Below are 26,782 nucleotides of genomic sequence, written 5' to 3'. Positions count from 1 at the left end.
ATACATTTCACATCAATGATTCACTAAAAATGTAATTAAATTATCCTAATTCTGATAGATTTCAGTATACCACTTGTGAAACCTTTCAAATGAGAATGCGAAGCAAAAATGGCATATCATATTTCCTGCACAAATTCCTACGACATGGAATGAGTATGCATCATGAGTATTGAGAGAAAAGCTTCGACGATAGGTGAAGGAAATTATTCTTACCAGTGATAGTACCCCATGCCCAATAGTGGAACTTTGGAAGTTCATGAGAACGATGGAAGAAGTCGCGGAAGTAGCAGGTTAGATCATCAGCAGTCTGGGTGGAAATGTGGTAGAAGTTGATTGAATGGCCGATGGTGTGCATAACTGTGAGGAATGGTAACAAGAAATAGAGATTACTTTTAACAAAGAAAATAGTCAGGCTTTTATTTTTATAAACAGTTCTATATAATGTTAATAATCTCTGACAAACTTATAACAAAACTACATATGCTCAGAATCAACATTTTTTGGCAACACACTGATTATCCACATATTAGTCCAAATAAAGAAAAGTGATAAGACCCATGGTTTACATTTTTTTGAATTTTCTTAAGTCTTCCCATGTTTGGAGTGAGTTGATCCTGTTAATGCTGAATATGTTACAGCTAGAACATGTTCTTAAGGGACCTAAGATCACAAAAATCTTCGAATTTTTACCTGAGAACAGGAGGGCTTGGAGGGCAATGTACTTGTGCATTGCTAGAGCCGAGTCGAATGGAACGTAGCGATGGAGGAAAGTCTCCCTCAACTTGGTGATAGTGTTCCTGCACATGGTAACCAGAAGGGAGGAGTAGGTGAACATCATAGCCGATGCAGCTCCACGGGTCACGGAGACGCCAAAACCAGCAATACGACGAAGACCAGCAAATTCACGCTCAATGGAATAGTCTGATTGAGAAACAAGTGATATTGTACCATCAAGAATAGTGATCATGGATAGGAAGAAAGAAATTTATAAGATCTTATGGTACGAAACAACTATGACAAGGGTGGCCGTGCTTACATGTGCCTTCATTTAGACACGGGTCAGTATGCCACTACGTTGAAGTTTAGGGTTATAAATTCTCTACATTGACTTCTTCAATATCATCAGTCTCATCATTTATACAAGGTTACAGTTTCACTGCGTTGACTTCCCTAAAGACTCTTCATTAAAGACAAAGTCAAAATTTCACTACGTTGACTTTCTAAATGTTACAAGTCTTTTCCTTTAGACAGGGTCATGATTTCACCGCATTGACTGTATGAATGTTACAAGTCTCTTCATTTAGACAAGGGTCATAATTTCACTAAGTTGACTTTCTGAATGTTAGAAGTTTTTTCATAACAGACAGGATCATAATTTCACTACGTTGACTTTCTGAATGTTACACTACTCTTCATTAAGACAAAGTCATAATTTTACTTCGTTGACTGTTTGAATGTTACAAGACTCTTCATTTAGACAAGGATCATAATTTCACTATGTTGACTTTCAAATTGTTACAAGACTCTTCATTAAGACAAAGTCATAATTTTACTTCGTTGACTGTATGAATGTTACAAGTCTCTTCATTTAGACAAGGATCATAATTTCACTATGTTGACTTTCAAAATGTTACAAGACTCTTCATTAAGACAAAGTCATAATTTTACTTCGTTGACTGTATGAATGTTACAAGTCTCTTCATTTAGACAAGGGTCATAATTTCACTAAGTTGACTTTCTGAATGTTAGAAGTTTTTTCATAACAGACAGGATCATAATTTCACTACGTTGAATTTCTGAATGTTACACTACTCTTCATTAAGACAAAGTCATAATTTTACTTCGTTGACTGTTTGAATGTTACAAGTCTCTTCATTTAGACAAGGATCATAATTTCACTACGTTGACCTTTCTGAATGTTACAAGACTCTTCATTAAGACAAAGTCATAATTTTACTTCGTTGACTGTATGAATGTTACAAGTCTCTTCATTTAGACAAGGATCATAATTTCACTACGTTAACTTTCTGAATGTTACAAGTCTTTTCCTTTAGACATGGTTATAATTTCACTACGTTGACTGTATGAATGTTACAAGTCTCTTCATTTAGACAAGGATCATAATTTCACTACGTTAACTTTCTGAATGTTACAAGTCTCCTCATTTAGACAGGGTCACAATGTTACTACGTTGAACTTCGTAATGTTTTAAGTATGTTCGGTTAGGCAGGGGTCCAAATGCAATCACGTTGACTTTCTCAATGATTTAAAGTTTTCAATTTAGATATGAATCCAAGGACATCATTAAAACGGAGGTAAGAATATATGTATATATAAATATTGCTAAAGCTGATATGCCATCATAAGTTGGTGCTTTAAGTTGCTAACCTATGAGAATATTAACAGTGATTTAGATTTTAGATTAAGATTTATTCATTTTCCGTTCACAAAGCACAATAAAATCAAAGTAACAATACATAGTCAAATTCAAAGTACAATATCAATCGGAATAATGCATAAGAATTAGAAGGTATAAACAATGAGAACTAATGCGAACTAAAGTAACTTTGACTAATAACTATATAAACCAGAACGAAGGGGCGGTTAAATTAGATTATTAAACTTAAATTATATGTCGACATCAATTTTTTCATGACACAGGGCAATTAAATAGACAACAATTTACAGTTACTCACAGTAAGCTCTTTCGATGAAGACTCCAGCAAGAACAAGTGTGTAGAGGATAACGTAGAAGATTTGAAGTCGGTTGTTTTCAAAATAGCGGACAAAGGTGTTGTAAGCCTTGCTGCTTGTGGTCTTGGCTTCTTCTCTTTGGACGGTCTCAACACGGATGCTCTTAGACTGGGCACGCTTCTTTACTCCCCCACCACCAGAACTCTTGGGTGCTCCATTGGCCTTGCCACCTTCCTGGTCTTTATCCCTATCAAGGTTGAATAGGTTTGAAAGTCATTAAATGTAAAGGGGAGGTCTAGAAATTTTACAAAAACTGTTCCAATGTTATTTGGAAAGTTGCATTTATTAAAAATAAGCATAGGTGTCTAGTCTGAGGTTTAAGAAAATGGCTGAATATATGAGGAAAATCACTCATTTTTCTTATGAAGGGAGTTCTACTGCAAATAGGAAATATGTTCCCACAAATAAATCTAACATGATCTAAACCCTTTTAATATTTATTGTCATGTTGCGAGTATGGAGACATTTGAAGAGCAAATCTTTGCAGTGGAACACAAATAGATTCAGTGTAAAAGTGGTATCTATAATATTCAAAAAGACATACTTGTAAGCTCTGATAATGGTCTGTCGGGCGCGGCTGTTAAGGTTGCCTCTCCTAATGACAGTAGCAGCACCACGGCCAGGAGGGCCAGCATCCTTCTGAGCAGGTACTTGGGCGATGTTTCCTGCAGGAGATTAAATTATGACAATAGATACTAGAATTTAATTTAATGATGGCTATTAAGTTAATGAGAGAATCGATCAATCGACACTCTCACAAGACAAATATTTAAAAAACCTCTAAAATCAATATTATCACACACCTTTCAAGTTGGTTATTACAGATTTTGCTAGAAGGCAACATGGTAATGTGATAACATGATAGTTTACAATATCAGTAGAGAGGATGAATGTGTGACTGAGAGAGAACGATAAAAGAGAGAAAGAGAAGTGTAAGTAAAGATTGGACAAGCTCAACGAGTCCGATAATTAAACGCTCAAAGAAGTTTCAAAATTTCAAGGACGAGTGTGATGACTTACCGGCAATATCGAGTTTAGCATTGTTGAGCTCTTCCTTGTGTTCAGCCATGACTGCAATGAAGTCATCAGGGGAAAGGGATTGCTTGTCTCCAAGACCGGCATTCTCAAACATATTGTGGATTAGTTTGTCAAGGTCCGTCTCTTCAACGCTAGCACTGACCATCTCCATCATAGATCTAGGCAAAACAATGTACAGTATGGTACAGTCAGACATTAGAACAAGTAAAATGATGGGTGAATTAGCATAAAGGAGTGCAGATTTTTAGAAGTAGTTTTAGAAGATAAATGATCAAATATGATCATAACAGAAAATCAGGTAAGGAACACTATCATCACCTTTCCTTCTCCTTCTCACCATCTTCGTTTATGTTCATTACATATTTTACCTCCCCCCTTTGAAAAAACGATTCATCGAGTAAATTAGGCATCCCTTCACTCCTCATCATACAGCACAATACATACTGGTGCTGTTACTTTAGTTGAATTTATAGTTGTCTTAATCAATTAGCGTATTCATTATCGCCATTGTTATTGTAGATCATCAGTAGTGATTAGTTTAAATCATGAAATTTTGGCATCCAGTGAAAAAAGTTGAAGAAAAACAAACAAACTTAATCAATGAAATGAACCTTGCTTCATTTTGGTATAAAAGAACAAACAGTATCATTCAAAATACTTTTATTACAAAAGTAAGAATTTTTCATTCTTGTAAGAATTTCATAAATTTCAGCATAATAAAAAAATAATACTTCAAAAAAATTAATCTGCTTTAACTAATTATTAATGTTGATTGCAAGAGAGACATTGAATGGCATAACACTTACTTCAACATCTGTCTGAACTCATCACGGGATAGATAGCCAGATCTGTCAATGTCATACATGTTGAACATCAGCTTCAATTTGTCTTCAGGTTGTCCTAATAAATGGGGAAAACAATAGAAACGATTTTTAAGAGGCTATATTTCTGCATTTTTTTTCTTTTTCTGAAAACTATACCCCTTTTGTCCCATTCAGTTACAGATTGATACATGTGTAACTGAAATCGATTTCAAATATCGATTTGAAATATATATCTATATATAAAAGAAAGGCAGCTACGCTACTTGCACGCCTATATGTTATAAGAATCTTTAGTGATGAAGGAGTCACATTTTAAAGAAAGGGCAGATGCCATAACTATTGACCTTGAAAAGAAATGCGAAGTGCTCTTACAAGGTGACACGATCTATTCTGTTTTATTAAGTATAAAATGGATATAAACGTAGATGACAAGATGATGGCATTAATGGCTCTCCATAACCGACAGTGACACGGACTTATGGTAACTCGTAAGGACAGGGTTCAGAATGGTGGGTATATATAATTGACCTAAACAACATTCATGACATGAAAATATACCCCCAAAGTCTTTAGTACTGTATTTTTATCAATATCACAGTCCAAATAAAATAACTTTTTTTGCCCTATCACCATGATCACAACCTCCTAAATCATTAAGTCGTAGAACACAAAAACATTATTTTATTGTTTTCCATTTTCCTCCCCTGGTTTTGCCACTGCTTAGTATGATAGCCAGATCAGTGATACGTAAGTAATATGTCAAAACACAAGGGTATAATACACTCCTTTGAGAGCTTAAAGCTATCGTCTAGAATCAGATAGCTTACCTTTCGCGAAGACAACAATGACATCCAAGAACTCTCTAAATGAAATGGATCCACTGTTATCCTGGTCAACGAGCTCGAACATCTGTTCTACGAAGAGGGAGTCTGGCTTCATGGTGAGGACATCAGCAAATTCAGTCTTGGTAAGCTCACATTCAAGAATGTCCCTGGTTTCCTTGTTCTCCAAGTTGTTAAGATCATCAGCGTCGAAGTCAAGTTTGAAGGCCTAGCGAGTTAAAATAAAATGATGAAATCCATAGATGTTACACGGGAAATACTTTCGAAATGCATAGTGACATTGTTATACCCCTTATAATAACAGGGATATGTTCTTAAGTATCATATCTGAAGCTTATATCTTAAAATTATTTGCCAGTAAACCCGAGATGAACTGTAGTGTTCATTCAAAGATACTCCATGACGAGGCTGTACCAGGCAATTCATCTTTATATATCTTCATAAAGAATTAGAATAAGAGATTGGAGTGAAATAATTGACTGATTTTCAAACTTTAATTCGCAGGACATCAATGGCCAGGATGTTTTATTTGTACACTCCAATCACCACAAATATGTTTTCTGGGATGAATAAAAAATCTTTCTCTTTTTCAAATCAAGTCTTTATGCAATATTTTCCTAAAATAATAGACATCTGTAGATAAATAAAACTCTTAAGTCATACTTAACATATTATCATACACAAATTATAATTCAAATACGCTGGATGTCCCTTATCTTTTTGTGTATGTATTTTTTCTATATTTTACTGATATTCTAATTGAAAGGTCTTGGTCTATAAACCCCCCAAATATAAATATTAAAAGAGAGAAAACGCACGCAGAAAAAAAAAGGGAAACGGAGTGCTCTTAATAACGCACCTGAGAGAAAGCCATAAGGAAGAATTGTTCCAAGAGTTTGGTACGATGTTCCTTGGTGACTGCAACCTTGAGAAGTTCATTCTCCCGGATCTCTTGCCGCTCACGTCCAACACCAACCTCATCACTGCCAAGAAAGGCTTCCAGGTCGCTAATGAATTCTAGACGGCTCTCAGGGTCAGGGAACTTCAGTACGATGTCGTACTCGCGATCGAACTTGACAACCATGTAGCGTCGCTTACCATCAGGGGATACTAGCAGCCCAACCTGTGATAACAAGATGTGGTCGGGCTGTCAATGTTTGATACTTTCTCACAATGATATTCAATATTTTTGATGAAACAAATGTGCTGTAATGCAGAAGACTACCTCAAATATACTAGGAAGTTCGAGGTGAAATTCAAAACAAGACATTATTCATAGTTAGTTTCAAAGAAGCAAAACATAATCAATATTATCAAATCACAATACCATTCACCAATCAACAAGTCATTGTTTGTCTGTAACTCATCATACTTCATTATATCTGCTCTGAATGGTTGATTAAGTCATCACTTGTTTATCAAATGTATGAGAAGCGTATTCATTGATTTCTTAGACATAAAATGGATTCTCATCAATCCTTATACGTTGGTGAAAGCTCGGACAGTAACCCTTTAAACGTTGATTTGAGCGCTACATGAGCGTGTTTGGATCTGGGAGGTGAAGTTGATAATTATGTGGGAAAGGACAACTGGATCGCAATCCATACCTTGTTATAGGAAGTGAGGTCAACAGTTCGGAAAATTTTGTTTCCACGGTCGTTGGTGATTCGAATCTTCTTTCCAGGTCCTAGTTTGACTTGAACTTGTCTGGTCCCTTCCTTCTTTCCACACCATTCAGAAGCTTTATCAACAAACAAACGATACAACAGAAATGTCCGTTAATATCCGACAACATCATGAATGTGTGTTTTCTTAACCAACCATCATGCAATTAGACGTTTTCCTTAGAATTACTTAGAGGAAAACCAGAACAGAAGTTATGTTATAAATACACACATTATTTTGGGGTTGGGTGTAATTACCCCCCTTTTCCCCAAAATAAACATACCATTTTATATCACGAAAAGGGGGATACAACTACAAAGACATGCAAATGTAGATAAAAATTTAGAGTTTAAGCATTCAATTCATTTCTTACAAGAGCTCGGTGGGCACTCTGAAAAGAATTGGGGAAGGAGGGGTAGAAAGAGGGGAGGGGTTTAATAAGGAGAATATCACATCTCATATCAGAAGTATACCTGCGTAGGTCTTGATTCTACTTGGGTCACGTGACCTAGTTTTCCTGTGTTGTAACTTGCGAGCTTCCTGGATGCGATGTTGTCTAACATGAGCCAGGATGAGGAGAACTGCTATAACACCTATGTACAGAGGGGTAAAAAACATAGACTTCAAATAGCATGGCTTCAGAGTTCTGCACACAGTGGTTCAAAATATTACGTTTACCCAATCCTCATAATGATATAATTCATGAAGTTATCGTCTTTTCTCCTCCCTGCTGCAGAAATATAAAACACAAAAAATTTATCATTTTCAAAATTCCCTACAGAAGTGTAATACCCTCCCATACAAAGGCATAATTCCCAATTTTCAGTCTGTTTCCATTTGTACTGATTTAGTTCTCAAGACAAAGATAGTCCTAGGAAAATGGTTTCAGAGACATCATAGCAATAACTTTCGCCTGATGGCATGCTTTGATTCGTTATAACGCGCATCATTTCCAATCGACAATGCAAGGGATATGTCACTTACCTACAACCCATATTCCAATAGCAAGGAAAGATAGGGCATAAGACACCTCACTACCAGTGAAGTAGTCAAAGATTTGAAGCTTGGTGCATGGTTCCAAGTCAGTTTCACTGATGGTTCGATTCTCACCCTCGAATGGATGCTCAGCATAGCATGGATCATCTGCAGTCACAAGTACAAGATAATTAATAATCATCTTAGATTAGTCGATTAGGTGATTAATGTCACAAAGGTTTTCAAGGGATGCTTGAATCTTTTTGGGAGTAAATTAAATCAGTCTAATATTTGGGAGAAAATAAATACAAAATTTATATATCTTGATGGCCAGACAGGAGTACATAAATCTTATATGAATTCTATATTGTGCCTTTTTGTATGATTTTGTTGAATGAATAATTTTACTTTGCATTTCGTATGTCTATATGGACAAATAATGAAGGTTCTATGTCAAAGAAAATATATGATCAGATCCACTGACTCATCGTCACCATAGCTCTTTTCATAAAGCTGTTTATTGATGTCAAAGGTACATGTGTTCCTTAAAACCGGTAATGATTGGTCGTTTGTTTTCTAATGACAAGTGTTATGAAAACTGGGTTTATAACATGGGCAGGAATGCTCATATAGAAATAGACTTACTCTCTGTGTAGTGGAAAGGGTCTTTTTGTAAGGCTGATCCATTGATGGAAGTGGCAGCTACAATAATATCCCATAATGTGACATTCCTAATGAATGCAATCTCGTCCGGAGTGAATAAACTGCAAGAGAGGAATTATTGACGAAAGTTAGAAATCAGAATGAACGATCGTTTTTTTTTTTTTGGGGGGGGGGTTATAGTATAGATTTGTAGACTGCACACATCGTCCGAAGACGCTCATTGCGCTAACCCAACAACAGTTATCTTACTAAATAGGTTCATTATTGCGGATTGAAATAATCGCTAGAGGGTATTCATTTGTCTCGCAATCTACTATGGTCAACAAGGAAATTCGTGATCACTCTCGCAAAAAGTGTTCACTGGCTTTCTAGGAAATTCGTGATCACTCTCGCAAAAAGTGTTCACTAGCTTACAAGTTCACGAGCTTTCGAGTGCCGCTGCAACTCTTTATCAAGTGACGTCACTTGATAAAGAAAAAAAAAAGGGGGCATCATTCACTAATGAAGGGGGTTTGGTCTCTGGAAAAGAATAAAAAGGAAATATCAAAAAGATCATCCCTCTTCTATGAACTAGAGTGATGGGGGTTTGTTCTCCATAAATAAATCGACAAAAAAAGCAACCCCCCCAAAAAAAAAGACAAAGAAAAGGGTCATCTGTCTTTTTTGGTGCAATTTTACGTGGTGCACCCGACACCACCCCTCCCCCTGGATCCATATATGGTATGAACATTATATTAAGTTAAATGGAATTCTGATACTGATACTTTGAGAGTTAGAGAATACGATTTCTCACCCATTCTTTTCGTTTTCAAACCAGAATCGATCAGCATCCCTTGACCTTACAAACTGATCCTTGATGATGAATCTGAAGAGTTCCCCAGGTCCATTGCTCGTGGTTTCCATTAATCCTCCGGCCCATATGTCTACTTTGTCAAGATCACCTTCATATACCGCTTCTAGTCGTTTCAGTTCCTAACAAATACATTTGGAGAGAGGATGCATAAATATCTCCCTCTGGAATCTTTTTTTTTAAATAGCTGTTTTGTCATCAGTATCAATAACGTTCAATTTTCATAATTAACATCTTAATCATCATATTCGTCACCAACATTTTCATGATTATTATCAGTGGAATAATGAGCAAAGAAATTTGAGGTTTCTAAACAAGTGTATGAGGCAGAATTTCTAAAATATCGCAAGCGAGCAAGACTTTTTTTTTTAAACTTATCATAGCAAGGTTGTGAGTTCGAATCCCCACTCTGCCATTGCCTCCACTTTGATGAAAAGTGGATTATGTGGATTAGAATGTCTTGAAAGAAGACGAAAAAACTGTGTATGGAGTTTACTAAATCTCTTTTAAAAAACCCTCACTGTAATAACTGGCTACCAAAAAGGAAAAATGTCTCATCTCAATCTCATTAAGAAGTGTTCCAAACTTTGCTCAGATAAAATGCAAAACAGATCGTTTGAGAAAAAGTGCAATACCATATTTCATTGATTTACTAAATTCTAAATAAATTTTTACTTTCATACCCTTGAAATCAACTCAAATTATTGCCATTGTTTTAGTCTCCATTTCAATCCAATTGATATTTGAATTTTTAATTGTCCAATATTCATCACTTTTTAATATTGTATTTCTTTTTCCATTCTATTATATTTAATGAATTTTTATGTACACTTGCTCTTTAAAATTTATTTATTATCTATGTACATTGTAAATTGTAATTGTTTGCTTTTATCCATGACTTGTGAACGTTTTATTGTAAACATGCTAATTTCAGCCTTCTGGCTGTGTAACATGTATTGTTTTTATACAAAATAAACCATGATTGAATTGAAAAGGCCCAAGAGTAATATCTGTCGTCTATAAGGTCAGCCACTATGACTGATTAACCTAGATGTAAAATGTTTCCTAGGTAATTGGTTATATACCAGCTTGGCGTTGACCAGCAAAATGCTGTCTTTTTGAGTTCCTACGGGAGTTACCATGAACAGAAACAGAAAATAAAAGTGGACAGAGATGGGAGCGATGTAGGCTTGCGTTTACAGATAGGTGGTAAGCCCAAGAATACCTCTGGAGTGAATCGAGGTTGGTTTAACGTGATAACATTGATTTCTTTCTTGCCCAAGATAGGCCTCGGGATAGCAATTTCTCATAATTATGGAAGGGTCGTGTACTCAGACGGGAGAAAAATAATGATAAGTTTTCACTGTTGTTCCCCAAGCTCCATTTTTTTATCTAAAAATAATACTGCTTACCTCTGTACCGATGAATGTTTGTTCACCTGGTGCTAATTCAGATTGATTTTTATTGATTTCTGCGAAAGAATTCTTCCGTCCTAATCCCAGACACTCACGAGCTGTATTGTAATCCGGCAAACCATGGTCACGGCCTCGTTGGATATTCAGCGCCATCAGATCACGACGAGAGAATTCCAATGGTCCGAATACACGCCCTGGAAAGACAAGAATTTATAAAACACCGATCATTCTTCATTTTCGTTGCTAGTATTAGGACTTGGATTTTATACATTCAAATGATAACTGGCTAAATATTACTTCCATTGGTATAAGTGTTTGTATAATGTCATTAATATAAGCCCATTCTATGTGATAAATTTTGGAATACAAGTGGCCTTTGTGTGTAATATAATGCAGAATTGGGAATAAACCATCTGATTACAGGTCAATAATTTGAAAACACATAAATTTCATTCAAAAATCAATTGCTTTGATTTATCAATATTCAACCTCCCACTATCATACAGGGGCCGCTGAAGCCTCCCCCCCCCCCCCATTTCCCCCCCCCCCCCCAAAACCGTGTACAAAAACGTAACAATGACCATCATGGACCTGGCCACGGAGGATTATCTCTTGTTACTGTGGGTACTGTGACAATACTCAGCACCCCCAGTAACAATAGAACAATCCTCCGTGGCCAGGTCCCTAGCTGATGACCATCTAATTGCGATTTTTTTGCATGGTCATTACGCTACCAAATCAATAGGTTTTTATTTTACTTTGTAGATCCTCTGTGATGATGTTGTCTTCTCTTTCTGTGACTTGGGAGGCCATACCAAGAAGAAACTCTTCAATGTCGTACTCTCTAACAGAAATCTGCAAAATAAAAATACGGTATATTATTGTCAGTGTCATTGCCAGCCGAAAGGAAAATAGCATATACAGGGGTGGAGAAAAGGGCATGTACAGGTATAGAGTTGATATTTACATTTAATGGTCATTTTTGTATGCCAAAGAATAAGACCTAAGTTTAACTGTATAATTTTTTTGCGTTTCACTGTTGCCGAATGCATGGAATAATGTTTCAAGAGGAATCCCTAAACATTTTATTTTATAGGCATCATTACATTATTTGCAATATGTAATAAAAATGTGATTAGTTTCCTTATTATAGCCTACACTGGTAGTGAAAAGTCCACATGGACGCTTATGACTACGGTCATGTAGGTGCAGCAATTACCGATTAGCGTACATATCTTAGATATTCCTTTCTGACATAAAGTTTTGCAAAATTCATTACAACATAAAGCGGCAATAGAAAATATATTTCTAGTTCCTGAATGAAGTTAAAAGGGCATTCCAAGCTGAAAATTGTACGATTTGAACAAATAAAATAAAATCAGACGAACAGAACACCAAATTGTTATCTAAATCGGCGAGGAATAACAAACTTATGACCTTTTCAAGTTTTGTATTAAATCCGTGCAACATTTCTATGCATGTCATCATAACCACACTTATGATTCTGTATCTTATTGTCTAAAATCATATTTATTCAAATTTTGTCCACCAAGAATAAAAAAAATAAATATTGGAATAACCGAGTTAACACGTAAGATAATAATTTCTCCAACTTTGTTACAAGGGCGGCCGGGACAGACATGTATAAACATTTTAAATATTTATGATTTCATGTAATATCAGAAAAAAGCGAAGCAGTAGCATGGCGACATCAGCCCACCTATTGCATACTCACAACAGTGTGCGTACAACTGTTATCACAGAATATTGCTAAGCATTCAAATTCAACAAATTTATTATTATCAGATCTTGATTAAATTTTCAGCGATTTTGGTCAGTGAATTTAGTTTATTTATCTATTTTTCCAGAGATTTAGTTTATTTTCAGCCTTGAGTACCCCTTTAAACAATCACTTTTAATAAAGATAAATTGGTGTCCTACCTGAGGATTCCAGAAGGAGTTGCAAGTTCGTACTCCATGGTTTCCTTGGGCTTGCTCGAACTCATCTTGACCCGATTTAAAGCCTGAAGAGTCCATGGTAGATGTTCGGAACTGGCATTGTTCATTCCTTAAAGAAAAATTACTTTGACTTTGAATTGCTCAAATCATAACTGTAACATTTTGATAAGAGTGTAACATTTTGATAAGAGTATAACAAAGTGGTGCATTTTGTATCATTGAAAGTTGACAAGAGTGACTGCTACTTTTTGTTATGTACCTGATAGTATCCCAATCCCCATAGCTGAAACATAAACGAATGACTAAAGTCAATTATCTGACTCAATGTCCATCTTTACACAATTAAACAATACATTGTAGAATTCAATACCACAATAAATATTTGCTTAACCCCCCCCCCCATCCCCGATAATAGCATAAACTGTTCAGTTATTAAAAACAAGTGATGCGAAGTGAATTCGATTACAATCTTATTATATGGTACTAGTAAATGAAATGCAAAAAGAACTTCCCTCGATCATGATCGTCATTCATTTACAAATGAAACTCGAGAAGAAATGTAGGGAGAAATTAAAGAGACCAAACAAAGGAAGAATGTTTCTAATGCACCTCCTAAATCAAACCCTTAACAAGTATTTCATACTGCATAACAATCGCGATGCATTCAGAACAAAGTTATGCAAGGGCTATAGGTTGTAGCGCAGATTAAGATTTCTCATCCGTGACACAAAATCTTCTTACTGTACATTGCAGCGCATGGTATTAATTTTATCAATGGAGAGAAGATCCGCACTCTAGGCTTGGTTATAAAAAAAAAACTGAAAAATGTTTGGTAGTAGAATCCATACCTGCGCATTACACCAGGAGGAACAAGTGTATGACCAAACCTCATAGCGGCCGACTGAAATTCATGAGTGATGCCTGGATGAATGTATCCTTTATAACCTGAATATGAGGATGAGCACGTGAGAAAAGCACATTAAAAACTTCTTTAATTTTAGTTTAACACATGTATTGAAAAAGAATTTGAATTATTATTGGATTATTCTATCATTAAAATTTTACAAATATGCAGTCACTGAAATGACTGTCATATTGAAGAATATGACCATCAAATCGAATTTAAGAACACGCTCCCCTCTCCCTCATCTCTCCCACTTCTTTGTAAAGCTGATTGTTCTTACCGCAAGTCTTCTGATGACATATCTCGTTATTTTATTGAATGCATATCAGAAAACTCTATACTTGCGAAGTAATTATTTACCCCCAACCACCAAATTATCAGGGATCCAATTACTGTTCTATTTGAGACATTCTAACTGTAAGCTTTACGTAATACATCTGGTTTTTTTTACAAAAAATCTTTTACACAGACATACATGTCTGTTTTAGAATGTGAACTGTAATTATATGTAACATTTTTTCAGATTTCCAAACGCAAAATAAATCAAGAAATAGCACGAAAGACTCATTGGAAATATTAGAAAATAAGAAATTGTAAAAAGTATCCCCCGACCTGTCGTGATTTTATTGATGTGATTACGTTCAGAATCACATCCATGAATCAAAAATCACAATTCAAACATGTAGATAACGACTGACCAAGTTGATCTTCTCTTCTTTCAAACCCACTTACTCTGCAGCTTGTATTGAAATAGGCCAATCGGATAGTATGCAGTGTATATATATATATATACAGACTATATATATATATAGCAGACTATTTCTATATGTGTGTGTGTGTGTTAATGTTACTTATATTTCAACATCCTCTTCTCTTAAAAGTCTCCTTTCAAAATGCATCTTTTTCAATGTTTTTTTTTTCGTTTTTTGCAGGAAGGATTTAACAGACGAATAGTAATAATATAGGAATAATTTAAATTTGTAGAGCGCAGAAACTATTCAATAAAAAATATATATTCTACTGCGCTTTATAGGACTCCTAAAATGCTTGTTATGAATTAAAAAGATGTGTTTTGAGCTTTGATTTAAATTTGTTTACCGATGGGGCTTTCCTGGCAAAAAAAGGTTTACTCTTACCTGAATATTCAAATTCTTTAACATCTTCTGGTGAAAAATTCAGATATCCAGGGAGCCACTCGTAATAAACAACATTCTGAAAGAAAACAAGATCAGACAACACTTTTTGGTTTAAACCTATATTATAATGTGGTGTTAATCGTTGTACATAGCGAACCACACCGTTCGTTTTACTCCGTTGTTAAATCTACAGTGTTAGCTCAACACCTATGGGTGTCATATAACACCTTTGGTTGTTTATACCTATTTGGCGATTATGTTCAAGTTTAACTACATCAGTGTGTGGTGCTTGAGGGGTAGTTTTAACTTCCAAGTTATTATGGTGTATATATGCCTACATTGGTTGGTATTGGTAGATATTGGTAGACAGAACAGTACCAAAATAAATAACGAATATGTGTGATAGACAGATGGTAATAATCCTCGTTTGGGGCTTTAACCAATTTTTGATTGCATCAGGAATGATTGACATGCCAATGTCGTCAATACAACTGTGCAATACGAATACATTTCATGAACCTGAAGGCCTGAGTGTTAACATTAATTCTACAGTATTGGTGAAATCATTTTTTTTAAATGAAAACTGGCACTCTATACGGAATTCATATAAGAAATACAGGGCTGCAAAATTATGATTTTCAAATAAAAACAAGTTTAGGGACTATGTCTGGTTACGTAATGAATGCACAGATAAAATTATTCTAAATCTTTTTGAGAAAGTGGCATGTAGCGAATTTCATACTAAATATCATAAATGGACAAGCTGCTCTTATGTGAAATCACAAAATAATCACAATCACAAAAATGAAAATTGATAACAACTTAATCCTCTCATGATTTTGCATCGAATCCCAGTAAGTTTTTCTCGTTTGTATGTTTTTTATAAACTCTAACTTGCCATCAGGATGGCATTCTAATTACCTGATAAGTTGCTATAACCCATTTTCTGGCAGTGTTGAAGATCCTTTCATCGTTCCAGGTGGTTTCAGCTTTGAACTTATCGGCCCAGTAGTTGTGCCACCGGAACCAAAGAACTCCAAAGGTTAATAAGAAAGGATTCTCATTGCCACGTGGGTTACCGAGCTCTGTCATGAAAAAAAAAACATCATTTATTTCTCATTCACTTCAGAGGGGTTTTAACATTACGATTGACGGTTTCTCCAAGAGAAGTTTCTTTGAAATTATTACATCAACCACCACACGTGGAGCTATATTAAATAAGTCCACGCTCCATTATCGCAATGTGGCATTCGCTATACATATTGATTAATTTATTTCATTAATTTCATTTAATCCCAATTCTAATAATAAACAAAATACATTCAAATATATGCAAAGAAGACATTTCTTTAACAAATATGGGGAATCAGTAGAGGCTTGACTCCATTGCAATACCATTATAAATCATACAAAGTATAGAAAGAAGGGGATGGGTTGTTTTATATTGCATAAAATGCATACATATAGGCCTATACTTGAAATTCCTTCTCGAAATATTTTTATAGTATCGTTCAAATGAGGCAAATCACATTTTTATATTTAATTCCTCTGAATTTTAGAAGGTCTCCACCAAGAATTAACACCTACAATGACACGCTTTAGTAATGTATCACTTATTCACTGTACATGCATGGTTTAAAATATAGATCTTTGTTTATTCTACTGAATAAAATTCACTGTTTATTTTACAACGCCTTATAAGCTAGCATACAAAAAGTGGATGAGAACGAAAAGGACCTTGTAACTGTATTTCTAACTGACTTCTAAATCCTCCGATTCCCAGGGGGCGTTTGAACCACTTGGTTCCTGCATGAAATATTAGCTTTAAGGAGACCGCACACCTCACGATTCGACTGCGACTCAATTTTGGAATAAAACGTAGGACCTAGTAGAATTTGATGCTAATATTGAGACTTGGAATGTCTTAATGTGTAATGTTCTAAATCATCGTACGAATACCTATGTTCAAATCTGTGACGATGCTATCATCCTTCTTAGAATAAAAGCAAATTTAATATCTAGTCGTAATGACGTCATAGCAGTCGTACGATTGGCTACGATTTGAAACTAATTTGGCCTTTGCTCCAAAATAAAGGCTTGCAATCTTTCAAAATGGTTATTTTAGTATTCTTTCAATTAATTTTAACCTCAAATAAAATGATATGTTCCATTCACATTTTCAGAAAATGAGCAAAATGCGATTTGTTCCAAAATCATATCGTGACCAGTCGTAAGGTGTGCGGTGGCCTTTACTACTTGGAAAAAGTTTCTACTTACTAAAGAACCGTTTGGCATCCTTCAGCCTTTCTGCGCCAATTCCGATCGGGTTTGGTGGATTTGCCATTGGTAGACCAAGGGTGTTGACGGCGGGAAACTGTGGTTCGCCGTTATCTCCATTGTCTGCAAGCCTACCACCCTCGAATTTTCGGAGGGCATCAGCCCAAGCCTTTGTGGTTCCATACACCAATCCACCATCAAACCATGGTGTGATCTCGTTCAACTAAATCAAAAGACAATGGTTAAAGCAATTACGTTATCGTCAGTTTCCAAGAAGAGATTGGTACCATGGCAAGCGTGAATCCAGGAACTGAGGAACATGCGCTGTATAGTCATGGACATCACCTGGAATGAAGATATTGTCAGGTCATTCTACTTACGTTATTATATTGATAGTGCGACTGTCATGACCAATAACCCTCCAGATTAAGTTTCTAATGGCAAGTTTGGTTACCGTACATTAATAGTCTATAATAATCTATTGGCATCAAGTACTATAGTTAAGGACCCCATTGGAAATAAGCCATGTTGGCTTTCATGGGCTATCCTATAGCTGTCATGGTATGTTGATACTTTTTGTTATAATTTACTTGTTTGTATTTACACCTGACAAATAAGATCAATCATTCAACCACCAAGACCCAAAATCATGAGAACAACGGCCCTTTCTTCCTTACCTGTTCACGCGGTACGTTTGGGGAGTAGCCGGTGTTGAAACTGTACCTAGATCGGACGAAAGGCATGATGCCGATGTCAGGTTGTTCCTCCAGATATTCGTGGTTGTCGGGTATTTTAATGTTCTCATATTCCCTGGGACACCCTCCTCGCTGGGCATCTAATATCTCCTCTACCACCTGTTGGCCTGGGTGTACATAAAAATTAACAATTGCGAGTCCATTAGCATTCAATGTGTACTATTGGTATTTTCACCTTTCTTATTGACTGTTGGCGTCATTGCCATTTATATCATCATCATTATTATTATTGTCAATGTTTATAAAAGATCATTGCATATTGACCGTTATTACTATAACTATCTTCATCTACCTACCTACCTAGCTATCTATCTTTCTTTATTCCTTTCTTTTTTTCTTTCTATCATCATCATCATCATCATCATTATCTGTTGAAGGAAGAGTAGTAGTAGTAGTAGTAGTAGTAGTAGTAAAGCATAGTTAAATGCACAATGTACAATAAATAATGTGCTTGAATTATAGACGGTCCATTAAAAGAGGTGATTTCTGGAAGACCACTTACCAAAGAAAGTCATGAGAGCTGTTCTCCTCAGATGAGAACGTTCTCCCGTTACCCCCTGCATAGTTTCTTTACTAATTGTCATCGGGTTGGGCCTATCCGTACCCGCCATAGCGTAGACCCCATCCTCGTAAGCCACGGGAAGACGACGCGTCATAGACAATTCTAGAAAGAATAATGGTAGAGCATTGAATGGTAGCATTTTTCAGAAGATGAAAAATGAATTTAATCATGAATTCTCCTGAAAGTCGCAGGAACGCTGGGCAGACCTCACACAAGTTTCTTAGCCTGTCCAGACATTATGGAGACATTTCAACAAACATTTTTTTTTAGTTGGTACACTCTCTTAACCATATGGCTATTTTGAAATTGCAAAGCCCGGGGGGAGGCAAAAACATCCCCCCCCCCTCAGTTACCCATTACGTTATCTCCACAATTTAATTGTTAATTGTACCAAAATTATTCAAATCTATTTTGATTAAGTGATTATGCTAATAATTAATGCATGGAATCATAATTTGGTTGTAAATCTTTGTTTGGATTATTATCAAATGAATGTTTTTAAAATTGGCAAGATCATTATTTTTCTTATGTATTTTTTTTATTTCTTATTTATTTCTTTTTTTCGACTTTGTTTTTCGATGGAAATCGTCGGCAACACTTTATAAATAACATTGCATCTATTGCTATAAATCAATAAAAATAAAATAATTCGATCATTAACGATTCGCACTAATTAACAGCGACCCAGGTGCAATCATCTCCCTTGATATTTGATTTTTGTTAATTCCCCCAAAACACAAAAATAGATAAATAAATAGATGAATGAACAAATAAAAAAATAAAAAATGATTATTATTATGATTAAATAATAAAGGAATAACATAAATAACTAAGAAACAATAACTGACTTATAATGATTAAACAAACAAAGAAATTCTACAGACGAAATGAACATAATAAAATGCGATAAATGAAACAATCTTAATAGAATAACATTGAAAATAACGTCATAAATAAAATAAACAAGACATTACCACGTATTTCAACCATCCTCAGCCCCCCCCCCAAAAAAAAGAGAGAAATATATGAAATGCAAAGCGAGTTTCTTACCAGCGCCACCCCAATCTGGGTGAGCTTTGTTATTGTACCATCCGTCAAATGCTTCAGGCTCAAAATGGCGATCATCATCGAAAGAACCCATATTTCCTAAAAAAACACAAAAACATTACGATCATTCACATTTTATGAAATATTATGCACATAATTATTTGATTTTAATTTGATAACTGCTAAGTTGATAACTATGATTAAATCATGATTGTACTATTGGTAATAGAAAATCTTACTGAGAACATTTGTCGGCAGTTCTACTCATCCATTCATCAGTTATTATTCATTACTATTTCCCACAATCCATATACCGTAGATGAATAGAATTAATTAAAGGAGAAATTAATAATCAAAAGGGGAAAGAAAATTGAAATAAAAACGAATTCAAAGAAAAACAAAAATGAGAAGAAAAAAAGGAAGAACGAAAAAAAAATATTCAGAAAGTAATCAAAATTAATTACTGAATATAAACGAAAATCTCAGTAAGATGAAAGAGACTAATAAGAAATATGAAAAGCACAGGTAACACTAGCAATACTAATGACATAATAGTAAAATAGGGGTAGTATATGAATGAAATAAAAACCTCAATACATTTACTTACTTAGCCGCCTATTATTGTTAACAATGGGCTCGTCCTCCATTTTAGGGGTGGTAGCTGGATTAGGGGGCGAGTCTGTAGTAGATGTTTCATTCTGGCCTGAAATGATAATATATAAGGAAGTGAAATATATTAATCCTTCAGTTCAATTCACTTAATAATGATAATGTTAGCTTTATTAAGTGCATAATAATTAATACTAAATTCTTTATGGGCTTTACAATAAACATATTAGACTAAACTTATTCAAAGTAATCTATTTTAGGAGCTAAATCAATAACCCACGAATAACTCACGTCAAATCAAGTTATCTATATATATACATATATGTAGAGAGAGAGAGAGAGAGAGGCGGGGAGACAACGAATTATTGAAGTCGGCAATTTAGCAACTGCTCTTTTTTTTTTGGGGGGGGGAAGCATGAAAGTTTCAATCGTGTTTCTCTCAATGTTGATCCAATATGTGGACTATCTGCCGAATGTTTACTTAATTACTTACTTTATTTATTTATATATACATATTGAACCCAAGACCGATTCACAATTAAGTGAAACGGGTTAGTATTATAATTGCTAAATATTTAACATTATTATAAGTATAGATTACAAAAACATGAGAAATAAGAAATCAAAGAAGTGTGTATATAATCGCTCTTTTTAGTATCCCTCATTTTCATGACAAAAGAATGATTTTTCTTTTATTAATACAGACGTGTTCAATCGTTATTTATACAAATACACATAATACAGGGTGCAGACATTAACTTATGTATATGCAGCCACCTATAGGGATTTAGGGTCGCATAAAATTTAGGATAACCGTAACATTATTACAATGCAAAGCAAAATAGAATTGTCGTTGGCCTATGGATGTTATTTCAATAATCATACAATGACTGAATTGGACATATAAAATAAAATGCTATAAAAAGGGTATTGTTTATATATATATATACCCTTTTTATAGCATTCTTATATACATTTACATATATATTTCTTATATACATATACATGTTTGTATCAATGTACAAACCAACGTAGGAATGGAGCAATTTGACTTATAGAATAATCACAACACTAATGCTGAAAATGTAAGACGTCAGACAATTTACGAGATGAGCCTGCTCAGCGGCGGTCCTAAGGGGGGGGGGGTGTGGTCGCCCAATATTATTTTGCGAGAAGTGGAACAAAGATCGAAAAAAGCCTTAAAGCATTTGTACAAAATTAGATCATGCATTATGGCAATAGTTATTAAAGCATCCCACTTTGATTTCTCTTGAAAAATGAGCATGTATCAAAAGAATAGATGAACTTTCAATTTTTTTTCGACAAACTAAAATTATTACTGTGGCGGCTCGATGCGTTTTAAGAGATATTAAACGCGGAGAGGAGAGCGGGTGTGGGTCAGAGAAATATATAAAGAATGATTTTGTGGGAAGGGAAAAGAAGAAAGATACAGATCGCCAAATAGGCAAGCAAATGTTAAATTCGCAAAATACAGAGAGGTAATTAAGAATCGATTGCAATTGTAGCAACCAATAAAATAAGTTCGTCCTACTTTGTTGCAAAAACTACAAATGATTTCGATGGACAAACGATGCAAGATGGGATAGACATAAATAGAGGGAGAGATAAAGAGAGGGAGAGATAAAGAGAGGGAGAGATAAAGAGAGGGAGAGATAGAGAGAGTGAGAGATAGAGAGAGTGAGTTGGAGAAAGTGGGAGAGGGGGTAGATTGGGGAGAATGGGAACACAAACGAGCGAAAAGATCTAAGATAAAATGACAAAGAGAAAAAAAGGGGGAAAAGAAAAAAAGAAGAAGAAGAAGGAGGAGGAGGAGGAGGATGATAAAGAGAAGGAAGAGAGGGAGAATAAAGATAAGCCGAAGAGGAGGTAGACGAGGATTTGATGACACACATTTGAAAATATATTACTATTGCAATCTCTACTTGTTAGCTGAATATCACGACTTTTTAGTATTTTTAATGAACATTTTTTTAACATATATACACTGTATATCAAATGTTAGAAGAGATAAGATGACTAAGGAAGAGGATTTGTAATACAAACAGGATACAAATCGCAAAGATATAGATGGAATATGGATGGAAGTTACATGTATACTGATAACACACCTACACACACAAAAAGTAAGTGCTAATATATATTTTTAGAAACTTGCTGACAACATATCCTCAATACCGTGGTATTTTTTTTATTCAAAGACGTTCAAAGCATTTTATAATCATATGGTCACCAAATAATTAGTTGGAGCCCCGAGAAAGAATGCGACTTGCATGAATTGTAGTTATCAGTTGGAAAAGAAATGCCGAGCTAGTCCCTTCTTTCATCACGTGACAAAATTTCGGGGAGAAAATTATATTTTACATAATTTGTTTACGTCTTCAATGTAAACAACCAAATGGACATCATTCTAACTTAAATTGTGACATGTTATCATCACAGGCGAACGAATCTTCCGCTTTCTTTACTGGAAATGACGAATTTTCTGACAGTGTGTTCAGTGTGGAAAAATGGAACATGTTGAAAATGTCATTCCAACAGTATGGTGGAGATGATTTCACATTTTATTCCACACTGTGAACACTTTGTGTACACACATAGGCGGAAACGGTTCTTTCCGGTAAAGCTACTGAAAGGAGCATAGCGAATTATTCAAAGGTTGGATTGTAATAGCAGCTATGGTAAAGAGAAAAGAAGGGCAAAACATTACTTATGGAAAAGCTTTGTCGAAACAAGCAATAAGCAGCAGGCAATGGAATAAAAAAAATGATGGTGGTTATCACGGTTATACAACATGACAGAGTAACATTACAGAATTGAATTAAGGTTAGGAGATGAGAGGAAACAAAGACAACATAAATAAACGTACAGGCCCTATAAACCGAATAATATCGACATTAACAGGAAGGTGTGAACTGAGGGTTTACCTAATTGCGATAATGGTACGAAAAGTACATAGGTAGGCCATTCAAAACAACATGCAATGATAACATATTAAACAAAAACCTTCGCTTTGATGACGCGAACATAAAATACTAGTCAATATCTGCATGGTAGGAGCAAGAAAACTGAAGAAAAAATGAGAACATTCCATGATAAGATTGTGGACCGTATCCATCATAGTAGACAATATTTAGGAGTATATTTTCTTGCTTGATGAACTTTCAAAGAAGATGGAAAAGCACGATTGTGATTAAAATTCAGCTGCTGAAAAATACTGAAATGAAATAAAGGCTTTTGCTAAACACAAAAACAGGGTTATACATGCAAAATGTAACACAGTTGTATATATATAAAGGACGCGACGGAGATTTATGTCGTGATTTATATTTATGATGCGATGATTTTTTTTTTGATTTTTTTTTGTAGGATGCTGCAAGATCGATGAAACCTTGTGTCCTACCGGTCGTGCTCGGCGGGACGGATTCTGTCATCGTCGGTACCGTCGTGCTCTGACTCGTCGGCGACGTCGTTTCCATAGTCTCGGTCATTACCATGGTCGTTGAATTATCTGTGATTACCATGGTCGTTGAATTTTCTGTGGTCTGGCCTGTGGGGTCAAATGTCACTTGAATTAAAAGTCTCAGCAAGTAATGGAAAGGGGGGATATTAACACGCAATCTATGTATATTGTAAGTTGAGAGCAATGACATCGGAATGATAAATACTGTCACATTAAAGTGGAAGGATTATGACGTCTGCATGCAGTGACTGTTTAATGATAATATAATTTTAATTAAATTACTCAAAGGAAGAAATACTTTAGAAAAAAAAAACAAATTCCTACTGATACATTACATGAATTCATTAAATTGACTTAAAAAACCCCGAGAGTTGATGTGATAAAGAAATCCTCTTCCTCCTCTCATTCTCTCTTTCTCTCACTCACACACACACACACCCACTCTCTCTCTCTCATTTGTTTTTTTCTTTCTATGTCTCTTTCCGCGGCCTTTCCATCTCTTCCTTCTCCCTCTTTATCTTAATTTACTTCCAATTCCTTAACCTGAATAAAATCTGAAAAAACAACCATTCGATTTTAATACAAACGAACATACGATAAGAGAGCGTATCGTAATAGCATAGACCCATTCCTTGGGGAAAAACGGAAAATTAAATAAGACGTTATACACTTACCAAAGTTACTTAATACAAGACAAGAAAAGAAAGGACAAAAGAAAAGAAAAGAAAGAATTGAAAGGGAAAGAATACCATTCACAGTGATTAAAGGGATGGTCCGGGCTGAAAGTATGTATAGCTTAATAAAGAGAGTAGAATTCACTGAGCCAAATGCCGAAAATTTCATCAAAATCGGATAACAAATAATAAAGTTAATGAATTTTAAAGTTCAGCAATATTTTGTGAAAACAGTCGTCATGAATATTCATTAGGTGGGCTGATGATGTCACATCTCCACTTGTTCTTTTGTATTTTATGATATGAAATTAGGTTTATTCAAATTTTTTCCTCCAAGAACTAGAAAAATTGGATTGACAACTGATTTAGTGCATTAGATATTTATTGCTGCAACTTATTTCATTATAAGGGAGACATATTATTCACACAAGTATAAAATAATGAAAAAATTATGATTTCATGTAATAACATAAGTAAACGGAAAGTGAAGATGTGACATCATCAGCCCACCTAATGAATATTCATGACGACTGTTTTCACAAAATATTGCTAAACTTTTAAACTTCAATAGCTTTATTATTTGTTATCCGATTTTGATGAAATTTTCGGCATTTTGCTCAATGAATTCTACTCTATGTATTACGATATAAATATTTTCAGCCCGGACCACCCCTTTAAGTGCCGCTATGATACTTGGGAAGAAAAATGGTGTTTGAGACCATGCAAACCCAGAATATGTACAAATGCAAGTTTAAACACAAGTGGCCACGATCACGTTGTGCGATATTAGTGCGATATAGATATCCATCACCTCGTTGGTTAGCATAATTATACACCGATCACCATTTTACCTGTAACTGATGACTCGGTTGTATTGGCCATAGTTGTTGGACTGTCGGGGGTCGTATCATTTTGACCTGTTTTTCAAAGTGGTGTGCCATAAAAATACTCAATAATAATGACTTTACGATTATTGCTATTCAATCCAGAACTAAAAATAGCGCACAAAAGCCCTCGAACGACAATTTAAAAAATATCGTTTGCAGGTTCATGCAATCATACATTCTTGTTTCATGTGGCAAAGTAAACCGTGGATAGTTATATAATTATCTATTAAAAATGTAAAAATGCAAGTTTAAACACAAGTGGACACGATCACGTTGTGCGATATTTATATTTTTAGTGCGATATAGATATCCATATAACCCACTATATTTCACCTCGTTGGTTAGCATAATTATACACCGATCACCATTTTACCTGTAACTGATGACTCGGTTGTATTGGCCATAGTTGTTGGACTGTCGGGGGTCGTATCATTTTGACCTGTTTTTCAAAGTGGTGTGCCATAAAAATACTCAATAATAATGACTTAACGATTATTGCTATTCAATCCAGAACTAAAAATAGCGCATAAAAGCCCTCGAACGACAATTTAAAAAATATCGTTTGCAGGTTCATGCAATCATACAGTCTTGTTTCATGTGGCAAAGTAAACCGTGGATAGTTATATAATTATCTATTAAAAATGTAAAAATGCAAGTTTAAACACAAGTGGACACGATCACGTTGTGCGATATTTATATTTTTAGTACGATATAGATATCCATATAACCCACTATATTTCACCTCGTTGGTTAGCATAATTATACACCGATCACCATTTTACCTGTAACTGATGACTCGGTTGTATTGGCCATAGTTGTTGGATTGTCGGGGGTCGTATTGTGACCTGTTTTTCAAAGTGGTGTGCCATAAAAATACTCAATAATAATGACTTAACGATTATTGCTATTCAATCCAGAACTAAAAATAGCGCATAAAAGCCCTCGAACGACAATTTAAAAAATATCGTTTGCAGGTTCATGCAATCATACAGTCTTGTTTCATGTGGCAAAGTAAACCGTGGATAGTTATATAATTATCTATTAAAAATGTAAAAATGCAAGTTTAAACACAAGTGGACACGATCACGTTGTGCGATATTTATATTTTTAGTACGATATAGATATCCATATAACCCACTATATTTCACCTCGTTGGTTAGCATAATTATACACCGATCACCATTTTACCTGTAACTGATGACTCGGTTGTATTGGCCATAGTTGTTGGATTGTCGGGGGTCGTATTGTGACCTGTTTTTCAAAGTGGTGTGCCATAAAAATACTCAATAATAATGACTTAACGATTATTGCTATTCAATCCAGAACTAAAAATAGCGCATAAAAGCCCTCGAACGACAATTAAAAAAATATCGTTTGCAGGTTCATGCAATCATACAGTCTTGTTTCATGTGGCAAAGTAAACCGTGGATAGTTATACTTATGGTTAATACAGCAAACACAAGGA

General features: G+C 35.0%; 1 protein-coding gene across 8 annotated transcripts in view; it reads right to left on the bottom strand.

The window, feature by feature from the left end:
* Nucleotides 1-26,782, bottom strand: part of LOC129262287 (dual oxidase 2-like) — a 34,438-nt gene that overhangs the window by 5,062 nt on the left and 2,594 nt on the right. Inside the window, exons 2-30 of one of the 8 annotated variants that reach the window (XM_064100003.1) lie at nt 26,506-26,568; nt 26,100-26,162; nt 25,691-25,756; nt 25,282-25,347; nt 23,697-23,843; nt 20,274-20,369; nt 19,670-19,765; nt 18,560-18,721; nt 17,980-18,164; nt 17,303-17,525; nt 15,947-16,110; nt 15,026-15,101; nt 13,834-13,930; nt 12,968-13,094; nt 11,785-11,881; nt 11,024-11,220; nt 9,555-9,733; nt 8,744-8,862; nt 8,108-8,266; nt 7,597-7,716; nt 7,066-7,199; nt 6,318-6,581; nt 5,444-5,666; nt 4,599-4,692; nt 3,775-3,950; nt 3,299-3,419; nt 2,697-2,941; nt 691-921; nt 214-357 (exon numbers count right to left, since the gene is read on the bottom strand). In XM_064100003.1, the coding sequence (XP_063956073.1) occupies nt 214-357; nt 691-921; nt 2,697-2,941; nt 3,299-3,419; nt 3,775-3,950; nt 4,599-4,692; nt 5,444-5,666; nt 6,318-6,581; nt 7,066-7,199; nt 7,597-7,716; nt 8,108-8,266; nt 8,744-8,862; nt 9,555-9,733; nt 11,024-11,220; nt 11,785-11,881; nt 12,968-13,094; nt 13,834-13,930; nt 15,026-15,101; nt 15,947-16,110; nt 17,303-17,525; nt 17,980-18,164; nt 18,560-18,721; nt 19,670-19,765; nt 20,274-20,369; nt 23,697-23,843; nt 25,282-25,347; nt 25,691-25,756; nt 26,100-26,162; nt 26,506-26,568 (4,134 nt within the window). The remainder of the gene's footprint in view (nt 1-213; nt 358-690; nt 922-2,696; nt 2,942-3,298; nt 3,420-3,774; nt 3,951-4,598; nt 4,693-5,443; nt 5,667-6,317; nt 6,582-7,065; nt 7,200-7,596; nt 7,717-8,107; nt 8,267-8,743; nt 8,863-9,554; nt 9,734-11,023; nt 11,221-11,784; nt 11,882-12,967; nt 13,095-13,833; nt 13,931-15,025; nt 15,102-15,946; nt 16,111-17,302; nt 17,526-17,979; nt 18,165-18,559; nt 18,722-19,669; nt 19,766-20,273; nt 20,370-23,696; nt 23,844-25,281; nt 25,348-25,690; nt 25,757-26,099; nt 26,163-26,505; nt 26,569-26,782) is intronic. The other 7 variants (XM_064100005.1, XM_064100004.1, XM_064100006.1 and 4 more) reach the window with 7 other exon arrangements.

Source organism: Lytechinus pictus, chromosome 5 (genome assembly GCF_037042905.1).
Source record: "Lytechinus pictus isolate F3 Inbred chromosome 5, Lp3.0, whole genome shotgun sequence".
NCBI lineage: Eukaryota > Metazoa > Echinodermata > Echinoidea > Temnopleuroida > Toxopneustidae > Lytechinus > Lytechinus pictus.
Note: the sequence above shows the minus strand (reverse complement) of the source record. Positions and strands in the feature narration are given on the sequence as shown.